The sequence below is a fragment of the Lepus europaeus genome, chromosome 5, assembly GCF_033115175.1.
Source record: "Lepus europaeus isolate LE1 chromosome 5, mLepTim1.pri, whole genome shotgun sequence".
NCBI lineage: Eukaryota > Metazoa > Chordata > Mammalia > Lagomorpha > Leporidae > Lepus > Lepus europaeus.
Window position 1 is genome coordinate 70,844,744 of NC_084831.1, and position 25,982 is coordinate 70,870,725.

At 44.0% G+C, this 25,982-nt stretch overlaps 1 protein-coding gene across 1 annotated transcript in view; it reads left to right on the forward strand.

The window, feature by feature from the left end:
* Positions 1-4,664: 4,664 nt before the first annotated feature.
* GIPC2 (GIPC PDZ domain containing family member 2) overlaps positions 4,665-25,982 on the forward strand; it is a 105,479-nt gene continuing 84,161 nt past the window's right edge. Inside the window, exons 1-2 of the mRNA XM_062191608.1 lie at positions 4,665-4,683; positions 4,962-5,484. Of these exons, the coding sequence (XP_062047592.1) occupies positions 5,245-5,484 (240 nt within the window). The 5' untranslated portion in view covers positions 4,665-4,683; positions 4,962-5,244. The remainder of the gene's footprint in view (positions 4,684-4,961; positions 5,485-25,982) is intronic.

The following is a 25,982-nucleotide window of genomic DNA, read 5'->3' on the forward strand; positions in this document are numbered from 1 at the left end:
CCATGGCCTGGGAAAGCAAAGTAGAAAGTGGCCCAAGTCCTTGGGCCCCTGTACCTGCGTGGGAGACCTGGAAAAAGCTCCTGGCTCCTGACTTTGGATTGGCCCAACTCAGGCCATTGTGGTCATTTGGGGAGTGAACCAAGGGATGGAAGACTTCTCTTTCTCTTTCTCTCTCTACCCCTGCTTCTGTGTAACTCTGCCTTTCAAATAAGTCTTGAAAAAAATCAAATGAAAAGATGTTAAATTTCACTCATAGGTAAATTTAAAAACAGTCACAAAATCATTAATATTACAGTAGTATATAATTCCTTTCAATTTATTGGACAAATATTTAAAACAAAGTTTGACAAAACACTGTTTTTGCAGCAAAACTGATACACATAGCATTTTTTTTTTTTCAAATTTCAGCTCTCACATGTCTTTCTGTGTCTGGCTTATTTCAGTTGACATGATGTCTTCTAGTTCCAACCATTTTGCTACAAATGATAGAATTTCATTCTTTTTTTACATAGAGGAATAACAGTCCACAATTTCTCTATTCATCCAACTGTTAATGGACCTTAGTTGATTCCGTATTTTAGATATTTTAAATAATGCAGCTATAAACATGGTAGTGCAGGTGCCTCTTTGATACAATGAGTTCATGTGTTTAGGTATATACCAGTTACTGGGATTACTGGTCTACTTCTAACTTCTAGTTTTTAAAGAAGCCTCCCTAATGTTTTCCATAGTGGCTGCACTAATTCACAGTCCCACCAACAGTGTAAAAGAGAGTTCATCTCCATATCCTCACCAGCATGGGTTACTCTCTGTCTTTTGGAGGGTAGCCATTGTGACAGGGGTGAGATGACATCTCATTGTGATTTTGATTTGCATTTCCCGGAAGGCTAGTGATGTCAAGCATTTTTTCATGTACTTATTGGGTATTTGGCCTTTTTTTTTTTTTTAAAGATTATTTATTTATTTGAAAATCAGAGTTACATACAGAGAGGAGAGGCAGAGAGAGAGAGAGAGAATGGTCTTCCTTCTGATGGTTCACTCCCCAACTGGCTGCAATGGCCGGAGCTTCACTGATCTGAAGCCAAGAGCCAGGAGCTTCTTCCAGGTCTCCCACGCAGGTGCAGGGGCCCAAGGACCTGAGCCATCTTCTACTGCTTTCTCAGTCCATAGCAGAGAGTGGGATCAGAAGTGGAGCAGCTGGGTCTTGAACCAGTGCCCATATGGGCTGCCGGCGCTTCAGGCCAGGGCGTTAACTTGCTGGGTCACTGTACTTCCTCTTTTGAGAACTGTCTATTCAGGTTCCTTGCCCATTTCTTAACTGGATTGATTTTTTGGGGGGTTGTTGTCGAGTTTTCAGAGTTGCTGATATATTCTGGATATTAATCCTTTGTTACATATTTTTTCATAATCTGCATTTTCCATGAAAATTTAAAAATATTTTACTTATTTATTTGAGAAGTAGAGTTATAGACAGAGAGAAAGGTCTTCCATCTGCTGGTTCACTCACCATATGTGCACAATGGTTGGAGCTGGGCTGATCTGAAGCCAGGAGCCAGGAGCTTCCTCCGGGTCTCCCACTCGGGTGCTGGGGCCCAAGCACTTGGGCCATCTTCTGTGCTTTCCCAGGCTATGGCAGAGAGCTGAATTGGAAGAGGAGTAGCCAGGACATGAATTGGTGTCCCTCTAGGATGCAGGCACTCCAGGCTTAGCCTACTATGCCACAGCACTGGCCCCTCCATGGAATTTTTTGAAGATCCCTCATATTTGTTGTTTATGGTACCCTGACCACTACCTACTCAAATTGTGTTATTAAACCATAACTACACACCTTAATTTGAGTATACCATTGTATTGTCCTGTGATCGCATCCCATTAAACAGACTGCTTAAGTGAGACTTTATAGCAAAGATGAATGTGATACAGGTCTTGAGGGAAACTTTCACTTTCTGGGAAAGGGAAAACAGGACTTGCAAATTAAACCAATTTGAAAGATTTCAAATAGAACCCAGCTTTCCCACCCTCTGCACTACTTTTGCCTTCTTGATTTGACATTTTATTGGATGTAGCTCAAAGCAAAATTTCCTGCCTTCCTGTGTTCCTTCATATGGTCCTAGATGTTGATGATATACCTGCCTTGTACTGAATGACTCATTTCTCTTCCTACTTTTTTCTTTAGTAAAAGCTCTGTGAGCTCTTTACTCATAAGCACATTATGAAGTCATTGCTTTCACTTGTTGGGACTGCATTATTTACTTATTAGGTTTTCTTAGTCCAAGACAAAGTTAAACTACTATTTGTTGCTATAGTGACCATAGCCACAAGGACAAAGTGAAGCCCGGAGATCCTGTGGCACCATCTCATTTTCAAAGAATCATTCACATGAACCAGAATATATAATATATATGTGATATGTAATTTATATGTTAGGCAGAGAGACAGAGACAGACAGACATATAGCTCTCACCCATTGGTTTACTCTTCCAAATACCTTCACTGGCAGGTGTGGCGAGATGGGGCAACACTGGGGGTCCAAAACTTAAGCTGGGTCTCCCATGTGGGTGATAGGGATCCAAGTGCTTGATTCATTACCACTGCCACTGAAGGTCTGCATTAGCAGGAAGCTGGAATCAGGACCCCAGGCCAGGACAAGGACTCAGGCACTCCTGTGTGGGACATGGTGACCTAACTGGCATCTTAACTGCGGGCCAAATGCTTGCCCCTAGAAAATATTTTTATGTCACAGAAACATGAAACAAAATATTTTAAAGTTATCTTAAAGAGTTCAAAGAACCCCCTCACTTCTCCCAGTACATCTGCTAGCCTTGAGAAACATGGATTTTTCTCTGTTTAAAAGCTTTTTAAAAGGCCGGCACCGCGGCTCAATAGGCTAATCCTCTGCCTGTGGCGCTGGCACACCCGGTTCTAGTTCTGGTCGGGGCGCCGGATTCTGTCCCAGTTGCTCCTCTTCCAGTCCAGCTCTCTGCTGTGGCCCAGTAGCGTAGTGGAGGATGGCCCAAGTGCTTGGGCCCTGCACCCATGTGGGAGACCAGGAGAAGCACCTGGCTCCTGGCTTCAGATCAGCATGATGCGCCAGCCGCAGCGGCCATTGGGAGGTGAACCAATGGTAAAGGAAGACCTTTCTCTCTCTCACTGTCCACTCTGTCTGTAAAAAAACAAAAAACAAACAAACAAAAAAAACCTTTTTAAAAAAGGTTTTACATGTTAATGAACCAACCCATTAGTCACAGTGCCAATCAAACATGACCAGATGTCTAGACAAAGGTGACATCTTCAGCTCGAAGTGCTTAAGAACATAGTGACCTTAATACAGCATACACATTTGTGCCATCCAGCTCAAATGCAGAGCCTTATAAACTCAGCTTGATTCTTCTCCAATGCCTGCTCTTGGAATTATACTTGATTTTATTACTGGGAGCAATGTAGATTTTTCAAGATTGAATTGATCTGAGAGGTGAGGGAAAAGGAGAAAGTGTAGTATGCTGACTCAGTGGTGTCTGGTTTCAGTAACTAAGTACTTGGAGGTCCTATTTACTCCAGCTGGGAGTAAAAAAAAAAAAAAGAGCAAAGACACATTCAGAAGAAGTAATGAGGTCAGTTTTGTGCAATCTCAATTGAGTTTTTCGCAGTGCATTCTGTTCCTGGTGGACTGAGCTGGAGATACTGATTTGGTGGTAGTCAACATCTGGGAAGCTCAGTGAGTACTGGTTGTAGTCATTCAGGAAGAACATATAGGATATAAAGAGATGGCCAAGGTAAAGGGATAGAAGATGTTAGTAAGGAGTTGGGGTGTGGAAGGTAAGGATGCCCAAAGAGGGAAAATACAAGAATGAAATGGTCCATGCAATCAGATGCGCTTAAAGATCTAGCAACATAAAGACTGAGAAGAGTCCATTGTATGTGGTAATTAAGGTGTCCGGACAATAGCACTGTGCAATTTCAATGGATTGTAGGGGAGGGGATGGGAATGGGGAGCAAAGTGTAATCACAGGTCTAAATGCAAAGAGGAAGTGAGGAAATGCAGCTAATAAAGACTGTCGTTTTGCTATGAAATATGTAGCCAGAGGGGACTGCAAAAATGGAGGACTTTATAAAAAAAAAAGTGACAGTGTATCCTTCAGTGGTACCAGGTGGGAAGGGAAAGGAGCGTCAACAGGCAGCTTTAAAACAGCGATCCTCAGAGCAGGTGCACGTCCTAGTCCTTAAGCCGCCGATTAGGGTGCTCACAGTTCAGATGGGAGAACCTGGGTTCAATTCCTGGGCTCGCTAATGTGGACTCGGAGGCAGCAGGTGTTGACTCAAATGATTCGGTTTCTGACACCCACGTTGGAGACAGTGATTCGGTTCCCTGGGGACATTTGCAGACCTGAACAAGCAGATGGGGGGGGGGGGGGCGGCGGCTCTCTCTGTGTGTCTCTTTCTCTGCCACTCAAACAAGGAAATAAGACCTTCGAGAGTTGTTCAGATCAAGGGTCAAACGAAAAGAGAACTCCTTGCAACTTGAAAGGAAGGGGTGGAGTTAGGTCAGGGGTGGGGAATCCAGGGAGCTCGCACTGCACTTGGAGTGTTCTCTGAGGCCAGAGGAGGTGTGGCCAGTGACCTGGGGGAGTGCTGAACGAGGCTGGAGAGACAGCCGCCCAGGAGAAAGTAGAGGATTCCCGAAAGGTGCGCGCGGCGCCAGCCTCCAGGCTCTGTGGCTTCCCTTCCCCCTCGGTCCTGCCGGGTGTAAAGCGCAGAGGAGGCAAAAAAAGAAGGTTGACTCCTACTGTACTTAAAACCCTGTTCCCCAAGGTGTGTGGCCGACAGTGTGAGTGCCTGCTGCAGAGTTGTGAAAAGCACCGAGGGGCCGACGTTTTTGTCTTAGGGTTCCTCAGCTTCGGCATCCAGAGGACTTCACGGAAATAGAGTTCGAGTCTTTTTTTTTTTTTTTTTTTTTTTAACAGGGAGCGGGGATAAGCCAGGAGCTGGACGGGGTGTGAAGGACCCAGCCTAAGTTTCTTCTCTCCAAAGCCACCTCCAGGGAGGGCGCGGCCGCTCACCTTCCTGCGTCTGCTCCTCCGGGGGGAGGAGAGGGCCCGACCCGGCGCCTCTAGGCGGAAGCGCCGTTGCCATTGGCCCCGCGGCGGATTTTACCTGCGCGGAGCCCCGGGGCCCAGAGCTCAAAGTCCGCGGCTCGACCGGGAGCGGCGGGCAGCGCAGGTGGGCCCACGCCCTCAGCCAGGCAAGATGCCCCTGGGGCTGCGGGGAAAGAAGAAGCCCAAGTCCAAGGAGACCGCCCCTCTGGTGGAGGGCGAAGTGGCGGGCGCGGGCGTCGGGAGCCTCCCGGGCCCCCCAGCGCCGGCTCGCAAGCTGGTCTTCCACGCGCAGCTGGCGCACGGCAGCGCCACGGGCCGGGTGGAGAATTTCTCCAGCATCCGGGAGCTCTACGCTAAGATCGCCGACGTGTTTGACATCTCGCCGTCCGAGGTAAGAGGCCAGGTGCTCAGCCTCGCCCGCCCGCTTCCTGCCTCCCTGCGGCACTGTTTGAAATCGGCCGGGGCTCGGTTGCAGGGCTGGACCCGCCGGGAGCGTCCCAGGGCCAGAGAGTGGGCCTTGAGACGAAGGGACCGGGTGAGTCCCAGGCCGGAGAGTGTCGCTTTGCCCCATGCTCATGGCTCTGGCCTCTGGGAAGCAGGGGCCACTCCCTCTTTCTTCCCCGTGCAAATGAGTTTGCTGCAGGTGCCCACCGTCCAGGGTCTGACACCCTCGCAGAGTCAAAATCTGCTGGACAAATTAACACCTCCATGTCATCTGGACTTCAGTCTCCGGTTTCTTCTGCAGACGCTGGGCGTGTCCCCAGCTGTCCGGGCGGGGATTGGAAGGGCCTTCCTGGGGACACTGGACCGAGGCCCACTTTGCCTCTCCTCTGTCACTTCCCACGTCGTCGCTAAGAAACCCTCTGGTTGTACCTTGGTGGTGTTTCCCAATTTAAACAACTGGGCTGTTGTCCCAAGGGTGAATAACTTGGAGAATTGACCATATAGGATTACCTCACACAATTTTCGTGAGGTAACCTCCAACTTTTACATCATATCCGTGTGAAAGGAATTGACATTTGCTTAAATTGGATTGTGTACCTGCCTGGAACTGGAGTTTGATAGAAGTTTGATCTCAGAAGCACTAGTTTATGCGACCATTTATCCTCATCCAAGTGAACTGAAAAGGCAGGTGTGAGAAGTTAGCCCAAGAAAATGTTTCATCCGTATTTGTAGGAAAAGTTGCTGGATTTCGTTGCTCTGGACTCCCAGAGTGGAGAGAGCTACCTTTGACTGGCATAGACTGGCATCTGGATATCTGTTTTTAATTAGTTGTTTGTCAGGCCCCCTCCCCTCACCCCAGGTGAAATTGAGGTCAAGGCCAAATTTTAAGACTTGATGAAAGAGAGCCTCAGGTGTAACTCATTGCTCTTTCAGGGTTCCCAGGCACTAGGAGGAGAGTCACAACCCATTTTGTGAATCATGTATACTGCTTTGGATATTAATACTACTTTACATTCGTATAGGATTTTTCAATTAAAAAAAAATGTTTCACTGAATAGTTTCCTTTGATCCTCTCTAGGGAAAGTCAATGGCAGGTTAACTGCATTACCCTTGGATGTGGAGCCAAGTTCTACATTTACTAGCTGTGTGGTCAAGTGGAACTTCTCTCAGTTTCAACCACCTATAAAATGGAGATACGAGGATGTTGTAAATACTAAAGTCCATATAGAAGCCTATCAGAGTGCATGGTATATGGTTCAGTGCTTAATAAATTGCAGCTAATCTTATTAATACCTAAAAGTTAAGCGAGGGACAGAGGTTCAAAGTGGTTGGGCCTTGGCCAAGAACGCATAGCTGGTTTCTAAACTGCTGAGTGTTTTAGCATACTTAACTGACAACTTGCATGTCTCTCCTGTAGCCAGGGACTCCAGTCATTGTCATATGTCTATTAGATGATAGTATTCTGAGCTCACAATACGTGATTTGATTCAATCCTCTTAATCCTTAAGAAGTAGCCTTTTTAACATCCTTGCTTCCTAGAGAAGAATCTCAGGCTTTGAGATTTATGACTTTTTCAAAATTACACAAAGTTAAGTGGCAGAGCCTGGATTTAAGGTTTTAGTTTTCTTCTTACTCCATATTCCATGAAGCTATATTGCTTCCCAATTTTTCCAGTCTCTTAGTAATAGCTTGGCAGCCATGTTCAATATTTTCAATTTCCAGTGGCAAGAGAAAATTTCAGGATCATAAATATCAGGTGTTTTGATGTATCCTGTCAAAGTTCATAAATACATTAGAGGTAGTTATAAGGATATAAATAGCTCTACACGAAGACTTATATACTCTTTACTGAGGAAAAAAATGAAGGGATTTTTGATATCAGATGGAGTAGATTCAGGAAAACTTACTGGGAACCCATAATGTTCCCACAACTGTGCTAGACATGTCAGTTTACAGTGTGGTCACTCTTCTCATCAAATTCTTTCTGTTTTACAGTTGAGCTTTGTGAGGCTCTAAGAAAGTAAGCAGCTTGCCCAGTCACTGGACTGGTATGCAGCAGACCCAGAATTTTTCTTTATAAAAGATGTTATTTATTTATTTGAAAGGCAGAGTGACAGAGGAGACACACACACCCATACACACACACACAGATCTTCCATCCATTGGTTCACTCCCCAGTAGCTGCAACAAGCTGGGAGCCTGGAACTCCATCTGGGTCTCCTATGTGGGTGGTAGGGTTCCAAGCACCTGAGCCATCTTCCATTGCTTTCCCGGGTGAATTAGCAGGGAGCTGGATCGGAAGTGGAGTAGTCAAGACTCTAACCAGTGCTTATATGGGATGGATGCCTTTGTTGCAGGCAGCTTAACTCACTTGGGCCACAATCCTGGTCCTACAGAGTCAGAGTTTGAATTCAGACTTCCTGGTTCCAAGTCTGTTCCACAGAGGTGAGGAGATTCTTGGTAACTGCATTCAAATTCCAAATACAAACCTGGAAAAACTTGTTTTTGTATGATTTTTTTTGCTCAACCACAAAAATAATTATTGCCTCAGAAAATGACACTGACAGTTGTGGATTTCAACTATTTAGTGGTCCCTGAAGGAAGATGCTGATGTTGGCTGTGACTCACTTGTAATTTGTTACCAGGCAGGCAGGCAGGCAAGCAGGCGGGTGCTGTTTATTGTGATCACTACATTGAAACAGATGGTCAATTATGCAAAAATCTTATATCTGATGTCTTTTTTTTAAAGCAACTAAATGAGCAATTTAGCAAAAAGAAAAAAGAAAGTAAATTAATCTCATCTAAAAGAACAGTTATAAATGCAGGGATACTTTTCCAGAAAGTTTAATACTATCTTAAAATATTCAGGTTACATAAAAGAGCTGAGTCATTATTTATGACTTTCACTCTTGAGCACTAGTCATAAATTTTGTTGAACAGACTTTTGAATATTTAACTGCTGTAATTGTTTGGCTAGTAATTTATTTTTTGTTTTTTAAAACTTTTATTTAATGACTACAATTTTCATAGGTACAACTTTAGGAATATAGTGGTTTTCCCCCCATACCCACCCTCCCTCCCCAACTCCAGTCCCACTTCCTACTCCCTCTCCCATCCCATTCTTCTTTAAGATTCATTTTTAATTAATTTTATATACAGAAGACCAACTCTATACTAAGTAAAGATTTCAACAGTTTGCACACACACACACACAATGTAAAAAGTACTGTTTGAGAATAAGTTTTGAAGTTAATTCTCATAGTACAACTCATTAAGGACAGAGGTCCTACATGGGGAGTAGGTACACAGTGACTCCTGTTGTTACTTTTTTAAAAAAATTTTTAAAAAATTTTTTGACAGGCAGAGTGGACAGTGAGAGAGAGAGAGAGACAGAGAGAAAGGTCTTCCTTTTTGCTGTTGGTTCACCCTCCAATGGCCGTGGCTGGCGCGCTGCGGCCGGCGCACCGCGCTGATCCAAAGGCAGGAGCCAGGTGCTTCTCCTGATCTCCCATGCAGGTACAGGACCCAAGGACTTGGGCCATCCTCCACTGCACTCCCAGGCCACAGCAGAGAGCTGGCCTGGAAGAGGGGCAACCGGGACAGAATCCGGCGCCCCGACTGGGACAAGAACCCGATGTGCTGGCGCAAGCAGGGGATTAGCCAAGTGAGCCGTGGTGCCAGCTCCTGTTGTTACTTTAACAATTAACACTCTTATTTATGACCTCAGTGATCACCCGAGGCTCTTTGACAAGTAATTTGTATATTGATATGTTTTCTTAGCTTCATTCTTTATTATAATGAAAGATTATAGGAAAAGATAATGACTTTGAAGGCTTTTTAAGAAATAAATCAGTTTTGTAGTTAGAAGCTTTGCATGTCCAGAAACTAGAGATTCAGACTTAATTTCTTTACAGAATTCAGAAATTATTTCCTTTGATTTGGTTATGGAGTTTGAGTATTCCTTATGCTTGGGACTGAAGTGTTTTAGATTTTGGAATGTTTTCATATACATGATGGGATATTTTGGGGATGGCACCCAAGTCTAAACACAAGATTTATTTAGGTGTCATATACAACTTAGATACATATTCTGAAGGTAATTTTATAAATAAAAGATTTATTTATTTGAAAGGTAGAGTTAAAAAGAGAGAGGGAGAAAGTGGTCTTCCATCAATGGTTCAAATCTCCAAACACCCAAAACAGCTAGGGCTGGGCCAGGCTGAAGCCAGGAACTAAGAATCCCACCTGGGTCTCCTGTGTGAATGAGAGAAACTCAAGTACTTGAACCATCATTTGCTACCTCTCATGCACAGTGGCAGGAAGCTGGAATGGAAGCAGAGTATCCTGTACTTGAACTGTCCCCTTTAATATGGGATGTAGGCATCCCAAGTGGCAGCTTAACCCACTGTGCCACAATGCCTACCCCATATATTGTATTTTTAGTATGCTTACAGTTTTTTTTAAAGATTTATTTATTTATTTGAAAGAATTACAGAGAGAGGAAGAGACAGACAGAGAGCTCTTCCATCTGCTAGTTCACTCCCCAAATGGCTGCAGTGACCAGTGCAGGGTCAGGAGATTCTTCTGGGTCTCCCATGCAGGGGCCCAAGCACTTGGGCCATCCTCTGCTGCTTTCCCAGGCACATTGACAGGGAGCTGGATTGGAAGTGAAGCAGCCAGGACTTGAACCAGCACCTATATGGGATGCTGGTATTGCAGTGGTGGCTTTGCCTGCTCATCACTATGCAGGACCCTATACTCATCTTTTCATGTGATCTGTCATATGAGGTCAGGTATGGAATTTTCCACTTGTGGTATCATGTTGGCACCCAAAAAGTTTTGGATTTTACAGCATTTATAATTTCAAATTTTCAGATTAGGGATTTTCAACCTGTATTAACTTGTATATGCTATTAGATACCAAATAGCTGGTTGTATGAATAAATAAATCGTTCAATGATTCATTCCCACTTTTGGCACATAAAGCAGTCAAATAAACCAGTGTAGTTGGGAAGCAGAAAAGGCAAGAATTATGTTTTTCATTTAAACCTCTGTAATCACAAGCATGCTATTATTTCTGTCTCTTTTTTAGACATTTACTTATTTATTTGAGAGGTAGGGTTACACACAGAGAGAGAGAGAGAGAGAGAGAGAGAGAGGCCTTCCATCCGCTGGTTCACTCCCCAGATGATTGCAATGGCTGGAGCTGCACCAATCTGAAGCCAGAAGCCAGGAGCCTCTTCCGGGTCTCCCATGTGGGTGAAGGGGCCCAAGCACTTGGACCATCTTCTCTGCTTTCCCAGGCCACAGCAGAGAGCTGATTCTGAAGAGGAGCAGCTGGGACACGAACTGGTGCCCATATGGGATCCTGGCACTGCAGGTGGAGGCTTAGCCCACTGTGCCCCAATGCCAGCCCTGCTCTTATTTTTCTTCAAACAAGTAACTAGGGGCCAGTATTGTGGCAAAGCAGGTTAAGCTGCCACTTGCAATGGCAGCATTGCAGCATTCCATATTGGAGTGCTGGTTTCAGTCCTGGCTATTTTGCTTCCAATTCAGCTTCCTGCTAATGTTCCTGATAAGGCAGCAAATGATGGTCCAAGTATGTGGGTCCCTGCCACCAACATGAGAGACTAGGATGTTGAGGCCATTTGTGGCATGAACCAGTGAATGGAAAATCTCTCTCTCTCTCTAGCTCTGCTTTTCAAATAAATAAATAAATTTTTTAAAAAAATTAGACCAACTTTTAAAAAATATTTATTTATTTGAAAGGCAGAGTTACAGAGAGAGGGAGAGGGAGAGAGAGAGAGAGAGAGAGAGAGATTCCATCCACTGGAAGAGGATGATTCACTCTGCTAATGGCCACAGCAGCCAGGGCAGGGCTGGACTGGGCCAAAGCCAGGATCCAGGAGCTTCTTCCAGGTCTCCCACAGGGGTGCTGCGTCCCAAGCATTTGGATCATCCTCCACTGCTTTCCCAGACATATTAGCAGAGAATTGGATCAGAAGTGGAGTAGCTGGTTCTGGAACTGGGCCTCTATGGAAGGCCAGCATTGTAGGCGGCAGCTTTACCCACTATGCCACACTGCCGACACCCTCCCCCATCTTCTCCTGACACTGTTCCTATCCCCTGTGCTACCACTGCATTTCTCCTTTATAGGGAAACTCTATATAAAGTTGTTGTCTGCAGGGAGATACCGTTTGTATCTCATTTTGTACTCAGATTCCTCCTTGGCTTCCCATCTCACTTGGAACAAAAGCCAAAACCCTATGTGGGCCGCTGGCCCTGTTACCTCCTGCCACGTCATGGTTCCTTCTGCCCCAGCCAGTCTGGCCTGCCGGCTAGTCCTTGCACACTGGAGCCATAGGGCTTTGGCACTGGTGGTTGTCTCTGCCAGAACCTCTTCCTGCAAAATGTACTTCCTTGGGTTTGTTTAAATGTCATCTTGGTGAGGCTGGCTCTGATCATCCTGGTTGGCAGTACAGCACCCCCTATTCCCTTCTCTGCTTATTTTTTTCTGCATAAACCACTGGCATCCTATGAATATTTGCCTTGGTTGGTTATTGTTTGTCCCCCTACCCCTGACTATAAACTCATCAAAGAAAGGATTTCTGTCTTCTTAATGTAGCCCCAGTGACCTAGAACTGTACCTGGAATATACTTGGAGCTCACAAACTATGTACTGGAAAGAATCCTCACACATCCAGTATGTAAAATCCTGTATTTTTATTTTTTGAAACATATTTAAAAAAAGATTTATTTGAAAGATTGAATATCAGAGAGAGAGAGAGAGAGATAGTACAAGTTTCACGAACTGGCTCACTCTCCAAATGGCTGCAAAGGCCAGCGTTTGGTCCAGGCTGAAGCCAGGAGCTCAGAACTCCATCCAGTCTGCCACGTGGGTGCAGGGGCCCAAGCACTTGGGCCATCTTCCACTGCTTTCCCAGGCCACAGCAGAGAGCTGGAATGAGGAGGAGCAGCAGGGACTCAGACTGGCGCTCTCATATGGGATGCTGGTGGTGTACCTGGTTTAAGCAACAACAGCTACAGACAGGTTAAGTGGCAGTTTAACATTGTACCACATTGCCAGCCCCCAAATCATGTATTTTTTTAATACAAAAGTTTAATATTTATTGTAATTATAAACCCACACATAGATATTAATTTTTTTATGTTGTACTGTGAGGAAAGAGACTGGCCTTTGATGGAAGGGATGCTGGAGAAGCATCACTCATCTTTTGAGAAACGTTAAACTCAGAAGGTATATATTTAAGGTGCACAACATGATATTTTGATATATGTAGTACAGGATTATTACAGTCAAGCTAATTAACATGTCTGAGGAATTGTGAAGTTTGAGGCTCTGTTTGCAAGCAAAGTCGCTTCCTAAATGAGAGACAAGTGGAGATCTACTTTGGGAGGCTTCCCGGGAACTGCTTCCCTTTCTCAACTTACTGGCACCAGCACTGAGCTCTTAGGAAAGTCAATATTCTGTATTGATGTGACACTTCCGGAGAGTGGGAAATATTCTGCAGACTGTATCCCTTCCCAGCAATGCAGATAACTATGAAGTAGAACTACCATCTTCCTGATTCACAAATGGGAAATCTGGATGAATAGAACAAAGTGGGAGTCACTGACTTGCATATAGGCCTCTGCCCCCAGGAAAAACAAACCCAAGAAAATACCAAAAAAAAAAAAAAAAGAAAAGAAAAAAAAAAAAAAAAGAGGGTATTTTGGGAGATTGGTGTGAATGTTACTAGCTCTGGGGATGGCGAAGCAGACCAACCAAGTGGAGCAGCATGTGAGGAAGAGAAAAGCAGCCCTGCCATCTGGGAACTGATGGGCCGCTGTGGTCAGACCACTGGTGATTCTGTTAGTTTCTTTCTTTCTTTTTTTTTTTGTATTTTATTTTAACCTAGAAACCTTTTATTTAAGATGTACAAACTTCATGTATTTCATATATACAAATTGAGGAACATAGTGATTCTTCTCACCCCACCCTCCCTCCTGCCTGCACTCCCACCCTTCTTCCTTCTCCCTCTCCTATTGCCATTCTTGTTTTTTACAAAGATCTATTTTCAGTTAACTTTATACTCATAAGATTAGCCTTACACTAAGAGTTCAACAAATAGTATGAAAAACAAACAAACAAAAAACACTGTTCCTCAACAGTTGAGAAAAGGGCTGTTCAAAATAGTGGCATCTCAAATTCATTTTTAGTTCTATAGATTACCTTTTAGATATTCTATTAGTTACCACTGATTGTGTTAATTTCTTCCCACCTTATGGATACAATGTGTTTGGTAAGGGGTGTGGTCATAGGATCACCCCCACTTTCTGATACCTCCCTATCTAGAGGGAACGCATGCTTCCTTGAACCTTCTCCCAAATCACTTACCCCAATCCAGCCTTCCTAACACTCTCTTACTGAGATTCCCAGGCTGTCTCCCTGTAGTTATTGCCCTGTGGAAGTCCCACCTGCACTTTATTACAAGGAACAATGAACTTCAGGTGGTAATTCCGTAGTCTTTGGTTGGGGATTATTGATAGTCATCACTGCTGAGTTATTACAGTGCAGACGATGAAGAGGCACCGTGAATTTGGTTTCTTTCACTCTGCCCATACTCTATTTTAATATTCTGATGCTCTGATCATACCAAACTCCTCACAAACTTTCAAGGCTCTCAGTCACTTACAAACAACTCCTGCTAGCCAAATAAGGCTCTCATATAGTGCTTCTTGAGTTTCTCCCCTTCTGTTCCAGTCTTACCCCTTAACAATCTCCTCTTCACATTGCAGAATATTTAACTGTTTCATTTTTCTGTGCCTTTTCACCCGGTGTTGTTTGATTCAATCTTGCCCACTGACCTTTCTGGTTTCTGTTGTCATTTCCTCTGAGATATCTTCCCTATGAACCCAATTCACTATTGCATGATCTTTAACATAGCATTAACACACTGAATTGAATCTAATTACTCCTCTATCTCTTCCTGAAGGCTAGGTCTCTTCATTTTCAAATATCTCATTCCCTGAGTCACTGTATCATTTAGCTCTTTCATAAAAGTTTGGTAAATAGGGGCTGGATTGTGGCACGGTGGATTAGGCCACTACCTGCCATGCTAGCATCCCATATGAGCACTGGTTTGAGTACCAGCTGATCCTCTTCTGCTCCAGCTCTCTGCTAATGTATCTGGGAAAGCAGCGGAAGATGGCTCAAGTGCATGGGCCTCAGAGCTTCTGGCTCCTGTTTGGCCCAACCATGATGGCATTGTGGCCACATGGAAAGTGAACCACGGATGGAAGATCTCTTCCTCTCTGTCATGCCCTCTCTGTAACTCTGCCTTTCATATAAATAAATCTTTAAAAAAGTTTGCTAAATAAAAGTAGATAATGGACAATAGTGGAAGCTGAACAGAAGAGGTAGATAGTAGTGAGACTGTAAACGTCCTTAAAGTTGTAGGAATTTTATTCTGAAGGCAATGAGATTAACTCAGATGTTTTCAGAAGAGGCAATGCCCCCTAACTCATGTTTTATACAGTGGAAGCACAATCATTCATTATATATTATATATGTATATATAAATATATATATATTTATTTTATATTTATATATATATTTAGATTTATTTATTTATTTGAAAGGCAGAGTTACAGAGAGAGAGGGAGAAGCAAAGAGACAAGGAGAAATCTTTAATCTGCTGGTTCACTCCCCCAATGGCTGCAATGGCCCGGGCTGGGCCAGGCAGAAGCCAGGAGCCTGGAACTTCATCTGGATCTCCCATATGGGAGGCAGGGGCCTAAGCACTTGGGCCACCATCTGCTGTTTTAGCAGGGAGCTGGATTTTAAGTGGGGAGCAGCTAGAACTTGAACCCGTGTCCATATGGGATGCCGGCAGTGGTTAACCTGCAATGCTGCAACGCCTGCCCCTCATTATATATTCTTTGCAGACAATGTTTAGTTTAAATTGAATATCATGAAGTTTTCTGGATTTGCAAAATGCCATCTGAGAAATTATAAATATATTACAGTCATTATATATGCTTAATATTCTCCCATGAGCATCAGCTTTATTTTTGTATAGAAATTTCAAGCATGAGAAACATGACTCATTTAACCCAGCTGCCTTGTGGACCTCATTGCTACCAGGAAGGTAAACTAGATTTAAGACCGTTTCTTCTAGTGCTGGAAATCCCCTGAAGTAGGCGTATGAACAGCCCTAGGATAAAGTCCACACCTGGGCAGGGGTGATTTCTGAGTCTGATTTCTGTGGCCATAACTTATATACTGCAGACTGGGTAAAGTACACAGAATAGAAGTTTATTTGGCTCGTGGTACTGGAGGCTGGGAAGTCCAAGAGCATGCCGCTGGGATCTGCTCAGCATCTGGTGAGGGCCCTCTTGCAGGTAGGGACTCTGTAGAGTCCAGAAGAGGCACAGGGTGTTACATAGTGAGACACAGCAAGCTTGTTCTTATCAAGCCACTTTATGCATCGGTCTTGGGGCCCCCACCCTCCTGATCTCATCTGATCCTGATTACCTCCCAAAGGTTCGCCTTCCAGTGCTATTGGTATATGGCTTTGGGCATTAAGTTTCAGTTTGAATGTTGGAGGGGACAAACAGTGAGACCATCACATTCTGCCTCTCACCCCTCAAAACTCATGTCTTTTCACATACAAAATACATTCATTCAGTCCCAACAGTGTTAAAGACATAACTAGCACCAACTCGGAAGTCCAAAGTCCAGGCTCCTCTGAATCAGATATGGGTGAGACTCAAAGCCTATCTGAGGCAAAATTACTGCATCTGTGAGCCTGTAAAATCAAGCAAGGTATCTCCTTGCAAAATACACAGGGTAAACATTTCTGTTCCAGTAGGGAAAAAATAGGCAAAAGGAAAGGAGTAACAGGCCTCATGTAAGTTGAAATCCACATTAAGTTTTAAGGCTCTATAAAGTGCCTTGACTCCAGCTCCTGCTTCCTGGATATACTGGGGTGGGGTCGAGCCTCCAAAGACCCTGCGGGGGTCCCATCTCCAGGCCTTTGCTGGTCACAGTCCACACAGTTGCTTCCACAGGCTGGTGGTTCTCCCTGGTAGCTCTAGAGTTATGGCTTCTTGGTGTCCGTCCCATCCCTGCAGTTCCACTAGGCATCGCCCTGGTCGGGGCTTTCTGTGCAGTTTGAGATAGCCTTTGAAATCCAAGTGGAGGCCACCATGACCACGCAGCTCTTAAATTCTGTGTGCCTGCAGAATCAGCACCACGTGAGTGCTGCCAGGGTTTATGACTTGAACTCTCTGGGGCAATGGGTTGAGCTTCACCTGGGGCTGCTTGAGCCGCAGCTAGAGTGGCTGGGGAGTGCTGCGACAGAATCCAGGAAGCAACGAGGTGGGCCTGGGCAGTGGGTTAGGAGAGGATACTCTGGGCTTCTCCCTCAAAACCATTCTGTCCTCTGGGAGCTCTGGGCCTGTGATGGGAGGGAACAGCCTTGAAGATCTCTGAAATGCTTTTGGGGTAAACCCCTTAGCAAACGGTCAATTGGCCACACTCTTGGTTTCTCTCCTAAAATTGTCCTCATATTCTCTACCACATGCTCAGGCTGAAAATTTTCCAAATTTTTCTACCCTGCTTTCCTTTTAATTTATAAACTCTACCCTGAGTCATCGCTTTGCTCTGATGTTTCACTGTGAGCTGTTAAAAGTAGCCAGGCAACGACCTGAATGCTTTGCTATTTAGAAATTTGTTTTGCCAGATATTTTAACTCATCACTCTTAAATTCCACCTTCCTTAAAGCCTTCAGGCATGGACTGAGTCCAGCCAGGTTCTTTCCTCCTTTACAGCAAGGGTGGCCTTTGCTCCAGTTTCCAAAACCTTGTTCCTCAGTTCCATCTGAGACCTCATCAGAGTGGCCTGCACCTGTCTGTGTCTGAGCATGACTGCTTGAGAAATAAGAAGTTCCAGACTTCCCTTGGTCTCCTTGTCTTCTGAGCCCTCACCATTCTCAACCTCAGTCTTCTATTGATGGCAATATAGGATTTTTCTAGTCTGCTCTTCCAAATTCTTCCAGCCCATGTCCATTTCCCCATCCCAAAGCTGGTTCTGCAAGTTCAAGTATTCATAACTAGCAGTAGCTCCACTGCTTGGCACCAGTTTTCTGTCTTAGTCTGTTTTCTGTTGGCTGTAACTGAATACCACAGACTGCATAATTTGTAAATAATAGAGGTTCATTGATTCATGGTTCTGGAGGCCGGCAGGACCAAGAGCATGGCGCTGGCATCTGACAGCATCTGAGTTCCTTCCTTCTTGCTGGTGGGACGCTCTGCAGAGGCCCGAGGTCTCAACAGGGCATCACATAGGGAGCCGTAATGGGCTTGCTAACTTGTCTCTCTTCTTGTGGAGCCACTGATCCAGTCGTGGGGGCCCAATCTCACCGCCTTATCTAATCCTAATTATCTCCCGAAGGCTCCACCTCCCAATTCCATTAACATAGGCTTTGAAGATTACATTACTTTGAAGTGCGTATGTTCCTAACCCGAAGCAGGTTGATACCTCTTCCAGATCCTGCTACCTTTTGGGGTTGTGGTTGATCCTTTCAGCTCCTTTCACCTTCTGCTATCACTCCACTCATCCTCAGTGGAATGAAAGGCTTTTGCAAGTTGCAGGAGATGGAGACATGTGAGTTACCTTGTGTAGTTTGTACATATGCACGTGTGTATGATAACTGTTACAACAAACTACATAGAGCAAGACGCTCATAAACATCAGAAATTTATGTCTTACATTTCTGAAGGCTGGAAAGCCTTAGGCCATGTGTTGGCCAATTTGGTGTCAGCTGAGAGCCTGCTTTCTGGTTTCTAGGTGCTGTCTTGTAGAAGCCTCATGTGGCAGAAGGGTTGCAGTTGCTCTCTGGGGCCTCATCTAGAAGGATGCTAATCCCAGTCATGAAGGCTTCATGCTCATAGACTCAGCCCCAACTATTGTCACCATGAGGATTAAGATTTCAACATATAAATCTCAGAAGAACACAGATATTCAGTCTACAACAACACGTGTTTGTTTATATTATTAGGGCATACAGGGAGGTGAGGAAGCTTCTGCAGCCATGTACTCAGATTCTGTGAACAGCTGGAACATTGAGCTCCTGTCTGGGTTGAAGCCTTAGCTCTAGGGTCTGGGAAACCAAAGGAGAGTCCAGTTGTCCTTCACCTCCCCTCTCAGCCCCTCTCTTGCTACTTCTTTCACTCTCCACTGATTCCCTCCTTGTTTTCTTGATTTTGCTCCTCCGAGGCCTTGATTGCCTTATTTTTCTGTGCCTTTGTGTTTCTTTGACTCTCACTGTGCCCTCTGTGGGTCTCAAGTCAAACTCCCTAAGAGGAAATCTGTGTGTCAGGGGACACAGAATGGGTGGAACAGGACCCTTGGGTCTGTGGGTCAGGGACTCATCTCTAGTTCTACCTTTAGGGTCCTGAGGCACCATGGCAGGTGAATGGTGGGTAAGGAGTCCACAGGAGAGGACTATGGACATGTTAGGCATTTTGAGATTTATTTGAATTAGGGGAAGGTAGATACCATCCATGCTTGTCTAGAACATGACATTTGCAGCTTGCAATGACTTTTATGCATTGTTCTCCCCTCCATCTGGAAATCTTTCCTCTCCCCCTTTCCTGTTAACTCCTACTGATATTAGAGTTGCTATCCAAAGCTTTCTCTCTACCCCAGGACAGAGCCTCTCCCCTGAGCTTCCATAACTCCTCTCAGACTGATTGGCAATTGCGGACTTACTGTCTGTCTCTTTGATAAGATTGAGAGCTGCTCTGGGCAGGGACTGTCAGTGAGTATGTAGTACATTTTTTCCCCACTTTTTGTTATGAAAATTGTAAATATAATACATGCAAAAGGAAGATGATAGTATAATAAATTCCTATGTACCCAGCATCAACAGTTATCAACATTTCCCAACACTTCTTTCCATCCGCCACTAAAAATGATTTTATTAAGTAGAACACAAGTAGAGAGAAGCACTTAAGACAAATGTACTAATCTATGGATAAGTGAAAGTCAAGAAGGGATTTTTTTTTTTTTTTACATTTATTTACTTGAAAGGCAGGGAGTTGGGTGGGAGAGAGAGAGAGAGAGAGAGAGAGAGAGAATCTTTCATCTGCTATTTACTCCCTAAATAGCTTCAATAGCCAGTGCTGGATCAGGTCAAAGCCAGAAGCCTGGAACTCCATCCTGGTTTCCCACATGGGTGGCAGTGGCCCAAGCACTTGGACCATCATCTGCTGCCTTTCTAAGCACATTAGCAAGGAGCTGAATCAGAAGCAGAGTAGCTGGAACTGGAACTGGTGCTCCAATATGGGATGCCAGTGTTCAAGCAGTGGGCTTAACCCACTGTGTCACAGTGCTGGCCTCCCAGGAAAGGACTTTAAAGCTTTAGAATGTTTGCTTTTTGGAAACATATCTGACTGGAGGTTCGGTCTAGTTGTTAAGATGCCTGATTCCTACACTGGAATGCTTAGGTTTAATTTCTGGCTCTGCTCCTGATTCCAGCTTCCAGCTAATGTACACACTGGGCGGTAGCAGTGATAGCTCAAGTAGATGGGCTCCTGACACTCACATGGAACACCTGGGTTGAGTGCTGAGCTCCCAGCCTTGGCTTAGTCCAGATCTGGCTGTTGCAGGCATTTGAAGAGTAAACCAGCAAGTAGAGGTTCTCTCTCTCCTTCCCTCTTTCTCTCTCACACTCTTCCTCTCAAATAAATAAAAATTAAGAAATAAAAAAGAGACATCTGATGCTCTGTGTTTAGCAGCTAAGAGATTTAAGAGCTCAAGCATACAGAAAGCATATTTGTCAGGGTAGAACCACTACATCGGATGTCCACATATCATATTGGAGTGCCTGGTTGAGTCTTGGCTATTTTATTTCTGATCCTGCTTTCTGTTGATGTGACTAGCAGTATGATCACCAGCTGCCACTGATAATGGCCCAAGTACTTGGGTTCTTGCCACCCATGTAGGTGACCTGGATGGCGTTCTTGGCTCCTGACTTTAGCCTTGCCCAGCCCTGGCCTGGGGTGAGTCAGTGGATGGAAGATCTTTCTTTCTTTGTCTCTCTCACTGTCATGCCGCTTTACAAATAAAATAAATCTCTTTATAAAAAAAAGAATATTTACAATGTGTATAAAACTCTCCCTGGAGATGAATCAAAGCACAGGCAGAGAGGACAGTTCCAACTCCCCGCCTCCCCCCCCCCACCAATGGCTAAAATCCAGGAGCTACATCCTAGTCTGTAAGTCAAAGGTTCCTAAGTTATTGTTAAAGGAATACACTGCCGCGAAGCTAAGGAAGTCTGTATTCATTCTTAAAACAATTTGCTTAACAATGTATTGCCTGAATGTAATGTAGTAGTGGTTATATGATTGGCCTTAACACTATGTCCGAGACTCAGGGCCAGAACCTTAATTTAACCTTCTGAAACTTCTCACATCTGATCCTAGCAGTCTGTTCTGAGTGGAACCACACCCAGCATTAGGTGATGGTCATGATTCCCGTTACTTCTCTCTTCCTTCTGTGTTTCCCTTCCTATCTTAATTTTCCTCCCTTTATATAAAGTTGGGAATGGGGATGGAAATTGTTGTTGAATACCAGCTGACACCACTTAACCTGTGCCATCTTGTTTGAAGTGGTAATTCTTTTCAGAACCCCCCGAAGTTACTACAATCTACAGATGAGTCAACTGGAGCTAGAGTTACTCAGGTCACACAGCCTAGAGGGATGTCTTTGACCATGGATCTGTCTGCCTCCAAAGTCCATTATCTTTTCTTTACAAAAGTGATTTTTTAAAAAAAGACTTAATTATTTAATTGAAAGGCAGATATATATATATATATATATAGAGAGAGAGAGACAGAGAGAGAGAGAGAGAGAGAGAGAGAGAGGGAGGGAGAGACAAAGAGAGAATCTTCCGTTTGCTGGTTCACTCCTCAAATGGCTGCAATGGCCTTGGCTGGGCCAGGCTGAAACCAGGAACCAGGGAACTCTATCTGGCTCTGCCACATGGGTGGTAGGAGCCCAGGCGCTTGGACCATCCTGTGTTGTTTTCCCAGTCACATTAGCAGGAAGCTGAATCAGAAGTGGAATAGCTGTGACTTGAATTGGGGCTTGTATGGGATGCCGGTGTCACAGGTTACTGCTTAACCCATTGTACCCCAATGTTGGCTCCTACATTACTGATTTTTTTTTTTAAGATTTATTTATTTATTTGAGAGGTAAGAGTTATAGACAGAGAGGAAGACCCCAAATGGTCACAACTGCTGGAGCTGGGCTGATCTGAAGCCAGGAGCCAGGAGCTTCCTCAGGGTCTCCCACGTGGGTGCAAGGGCCCAAGCACTTGGGCCATCTTCTACTGCTTTCCCAGGCCATAGCAGAGAGCTGGATTGGAAGAGGAGCAGCTGGGACACGAACTGGTACCCATATGGGATGCAGGCGCTACAGGCAGAGGCCTACCCCCACAATACCACAGCACCAGCCCCTCTTTCTTTCTTTCTTTCTTTTTTCTTTTTTAGGATTTATTTATTTATTTGAAAGACTTACAGAGAGGCAGAGGCAGAGAGAGACAGAGACAGAGACAGAGAGACAGAGATATCGAGAGATCTTCCATCTGCTGGTTTACTCCCCAAATGGCCTTAATGGTCAGGGCTATGTCAGTCTGAAGCCAAGAGCCAGGAACTTCATCCAGGTCTCCCATGTAGGTTCAGGGTACCAAGCACTTGGGCTATCTTCCGCTGCTTTCCCAGGTACATTTGCAGGGAGCTGGCTCTAAATTGGAGCAGATGGGCTGTGAACTGGTGCCCGTATACAGGTGGCAGCTTAACCTGCTATACCACAGCTGCAGCCCCACAAGAATTCTTAATGTCGTTGTACACAGAGTTCTCCTCTAATAGCAAGATTTATTTATTTATTTTAAAGGTATAGTTACAGAAAGAGAGGGTGAAACAGAGAGAAAGATCTTCAATCTGCTGGTTCACTCCCCAAATCACCAGAACAGCTGGGCCTGGGCCAGAACCAAGCCAGGAGCCTGGAACTCCATTTGGGTCTCCTATGTGGGTGGCAGAGGCCCAAGTACTTGGCAATCCTCAGCTGCCTTCCTACGCATATTTAATAGGGAGCTGGATTGGAAGCAGAGCAGCTGGGACCTGAACTGGTGTGAATATTATGTAAAACCACCTTTCCTATACTAAAATAAAAGTTTAAAAAACATTACTTACCTATGCACATAATTAGAAAATGCATATTCCTTTAATATTAGACAAATACAGATCTCGATATACAAATTCTTGGGAAAACTATCCTAGAAAATACACTAAAGCCATCAGCTACTTGTACCCACTTATAGTGATTAAATTTGGATTTAAAAAGGGTAAACAGACAATGTTCAACTGAATGTTGTCTCTTTTTCTTTATATGTGACATTTTGAAATAATGGATATGTAATGTTTGTAATTCTTTATAGAATTACCATAATGCAACACTAGGAGCAGATTGATATAAATGTCTTATGTGACAAATTCTAATAACATGAACAGCATTGCTGTCAGTGACTTGATTTTCTGAAATGATAAACGACTCTTCGTAAGGTTCTGCGTGAACAAGTGTAATCTTTCTTGATTTGTATGATACTTAATGTCTAGGAAAATCCAGAACAAAACACATTTTATGTTTAACACAGAAGTAGGGTCTAGGCTGAAACGATTATAGTTTCCCTGTATGCCCACCCACGGCATGGATGTCTAGTAGAATACTTGGGAGTTCTGTGGAATGCAGAGCAGCTCTTCCCCGAGCAGGGCTTCTGGGGCATTGCAATTCCTATGGACTCCCCGGCCTGTTCCCTGTTCCCCTCAGATGCAACAGTGCCATGAGATCCTTGTGACACCCAATAAAGCCCTCACAAAATTTCAGCCTGTTTCTTTAGAGGTTAGTGTACCAAGCCCAAGCAACATTGCTGTATGCCTGGTTTCTTAAGGTTAATAACTCTTCTACACTGTGAAGTTAGGAGACAGTCTTTCTACTGGTTTTATACTTTCAGTTTTCAGTCTGATACGATTTTTATTATACAGAGTGAAACATGTGGTTTGTTGAAATTGTGGTGTTCCAAGCTCTTATTTTTCAAAGCTGTTGGATAGGTTTTTGGGATCCTATGGCAGAGGGGGAGTAGGGGTGATGTGATGTAAAAACAGGCCTTGAAGACAGTTGGATTGGGTGGTGGGTTTCAGGGTGTCCTGTGTTTGCTTCCTGGAGATAGCACCATCTAACTTCAATTTTCTCTTTGATAAGCGCACCAGTAATACCTGTCTTACAGGATTGTTGTGAGAATTAAATGAAATAGTGTGTTAGGTGTCTAGAACAACTGGTTCAACAAATGTTAGTTCTCTTTTCATCACAAAAGATGCTAGATATGGTTATTTTTGTAATGTTTTATCATAATTTTTCTATTATAGGCTTGTACAACTTTCATTTTTCCACACTTTGCCTAAACCCAGAAAATAAGGAAAACAAGTTTAGATGTATTTCTCTATACATGTACTCAAATTCAACTCAATTGGCATTCTGTATTATAGTGACCCATCTTCTGATGAGAGCCTGTTCAATAAAACTTAGTTAAACCTAGTAAACCAGTTCACCATCAGTACTTCTGTTAAACTTGACAAATATTAAATATACCAATTTATTCAGAATTGTTGTATTTATATTGTATTTGTCAATGCTTATTCCTGTAACCCCAAAATAACTCATTAGCATAATATTTGTGTCATACAGGGTACTTTAGAAAGTTCATGGAAAATGTAAATGTAATTAAAAATAACATTTATTTTGGTGCAAAAATTTTTGGAATCCATGCATAGTTTTTTCATAATATGAATTTCTATGAAATTTTTGAAGACCCTTTTTATGCATGATTTCAAATTTTTGTCCCCAAATAAGCTTATCTTTTACATTTTCCTTGAACTTTTTGAAGTATCTTTGTATTTCTGGGTATGACAGCATTTGTCTTAGTGTATAATTCTGTCATTCTTGCCTCCTGCACTGAACACTTGGAGATATTTTCAACACTTGCGTATTCGTTAAGTCTCCTAGAATCTTATGACTGATCAGGAATCATGGGCACTGATGTTCTCCCCCAAGAACCTGGGATCAAGGTATCTGGGGAAGATTATTTCAGTGCCAAGGCATAGGGGAGGAACTCGGCCACTGGCTTTCCTCCGCAGCCCAGTCATGGGGGTTTGCTTCTCTTCCATGCTGTCCTAGTCTCAGCGTCCTGAAATGGGAACGTGCTTATTTGAACAGCTTAAAAGGAAATGCATTATAAATTGCTGACCATGTAATGTATTTCAATCCCAGATAGTTCAGAGAGTGAAAGGATGGCATTTATAATTACTCTTCAGATATTAGGGGTAAACTGGGACTTGAAGCTATCCTAATCATAACCAGATTGCTTATTTGAAATGGAGATAGAAGAAAAAGACAATGTGAGAATATTTATCATATATTTGCTAGTTAAGTACCACCATATGTGAAGGCACTGCAAATAAAAGATAAGTTTATTGGGGCTGGCACTGTGGTACAGCAGGTAAAGCTGCCACTTTGTAACACCAGCTTCTCATATCAGCACTGGTTCAAATACTGGCTGCTCTGCTTCTGATCCAGCTCCCTGCTAATGGGCTTGGGAAAGTAGTGGAGGATGGCCCAAGTGCTTGGGCCCCTACACCCATGTGGGAGACCTGAAAGAAGCTCCAGCTGGACAAGAACCTTCAGCCTGGACAAGCCCTGGCTATAGCAACCAATTTTGGGAGTGAACCAGAGAATGGATTTTATCCCCCACCTCTACCATCACTCTGACTTTAAAATAAATAAAAAATAACATTTAAAAAATATTTATTTTGGGGGCTAGCGCTGTGATGTAGTGGGTAAAGCTGCCACCTGGGATGCCAGCATCCCATATGGGCTCCAGTTTGAATCCCAGCTGTTCCACTTCTGATTCAGCTTCCTGCTAATGCACCTGGAAAAGCAGTGGAGGATGGCCCAAGTGCTTGGGCCCTTGCATCTGTGTGGGAGACCTGGAAGAAGCTCCTGGCTCCTGACTTCAGATCAGTCCAGCTCCAGCCATTGAGGCCATTTGGGGAGTGAACCAGTGGGTGGAAGACCTCTCTCTCTCTCTTTCTCCCTCTCTCTCTGTAACTCTGCCTTTCAAATAAATCTTTTAAAAAAATTAATTTTGGTGCAAAAATCTTTGAAATTCATACATGTGAGCAGTCTTCAAAAAATTCATGGCAGTGGCAGGGTGGTTATTTAACCTAGCATTTAAGATGCCAGTTAAGACACTTGCATCTCACATGTGGGTATCTGGGTTTGATAACCTGGCTCTGGCTCCTGGCTCTAGCTTCTTGCTAATA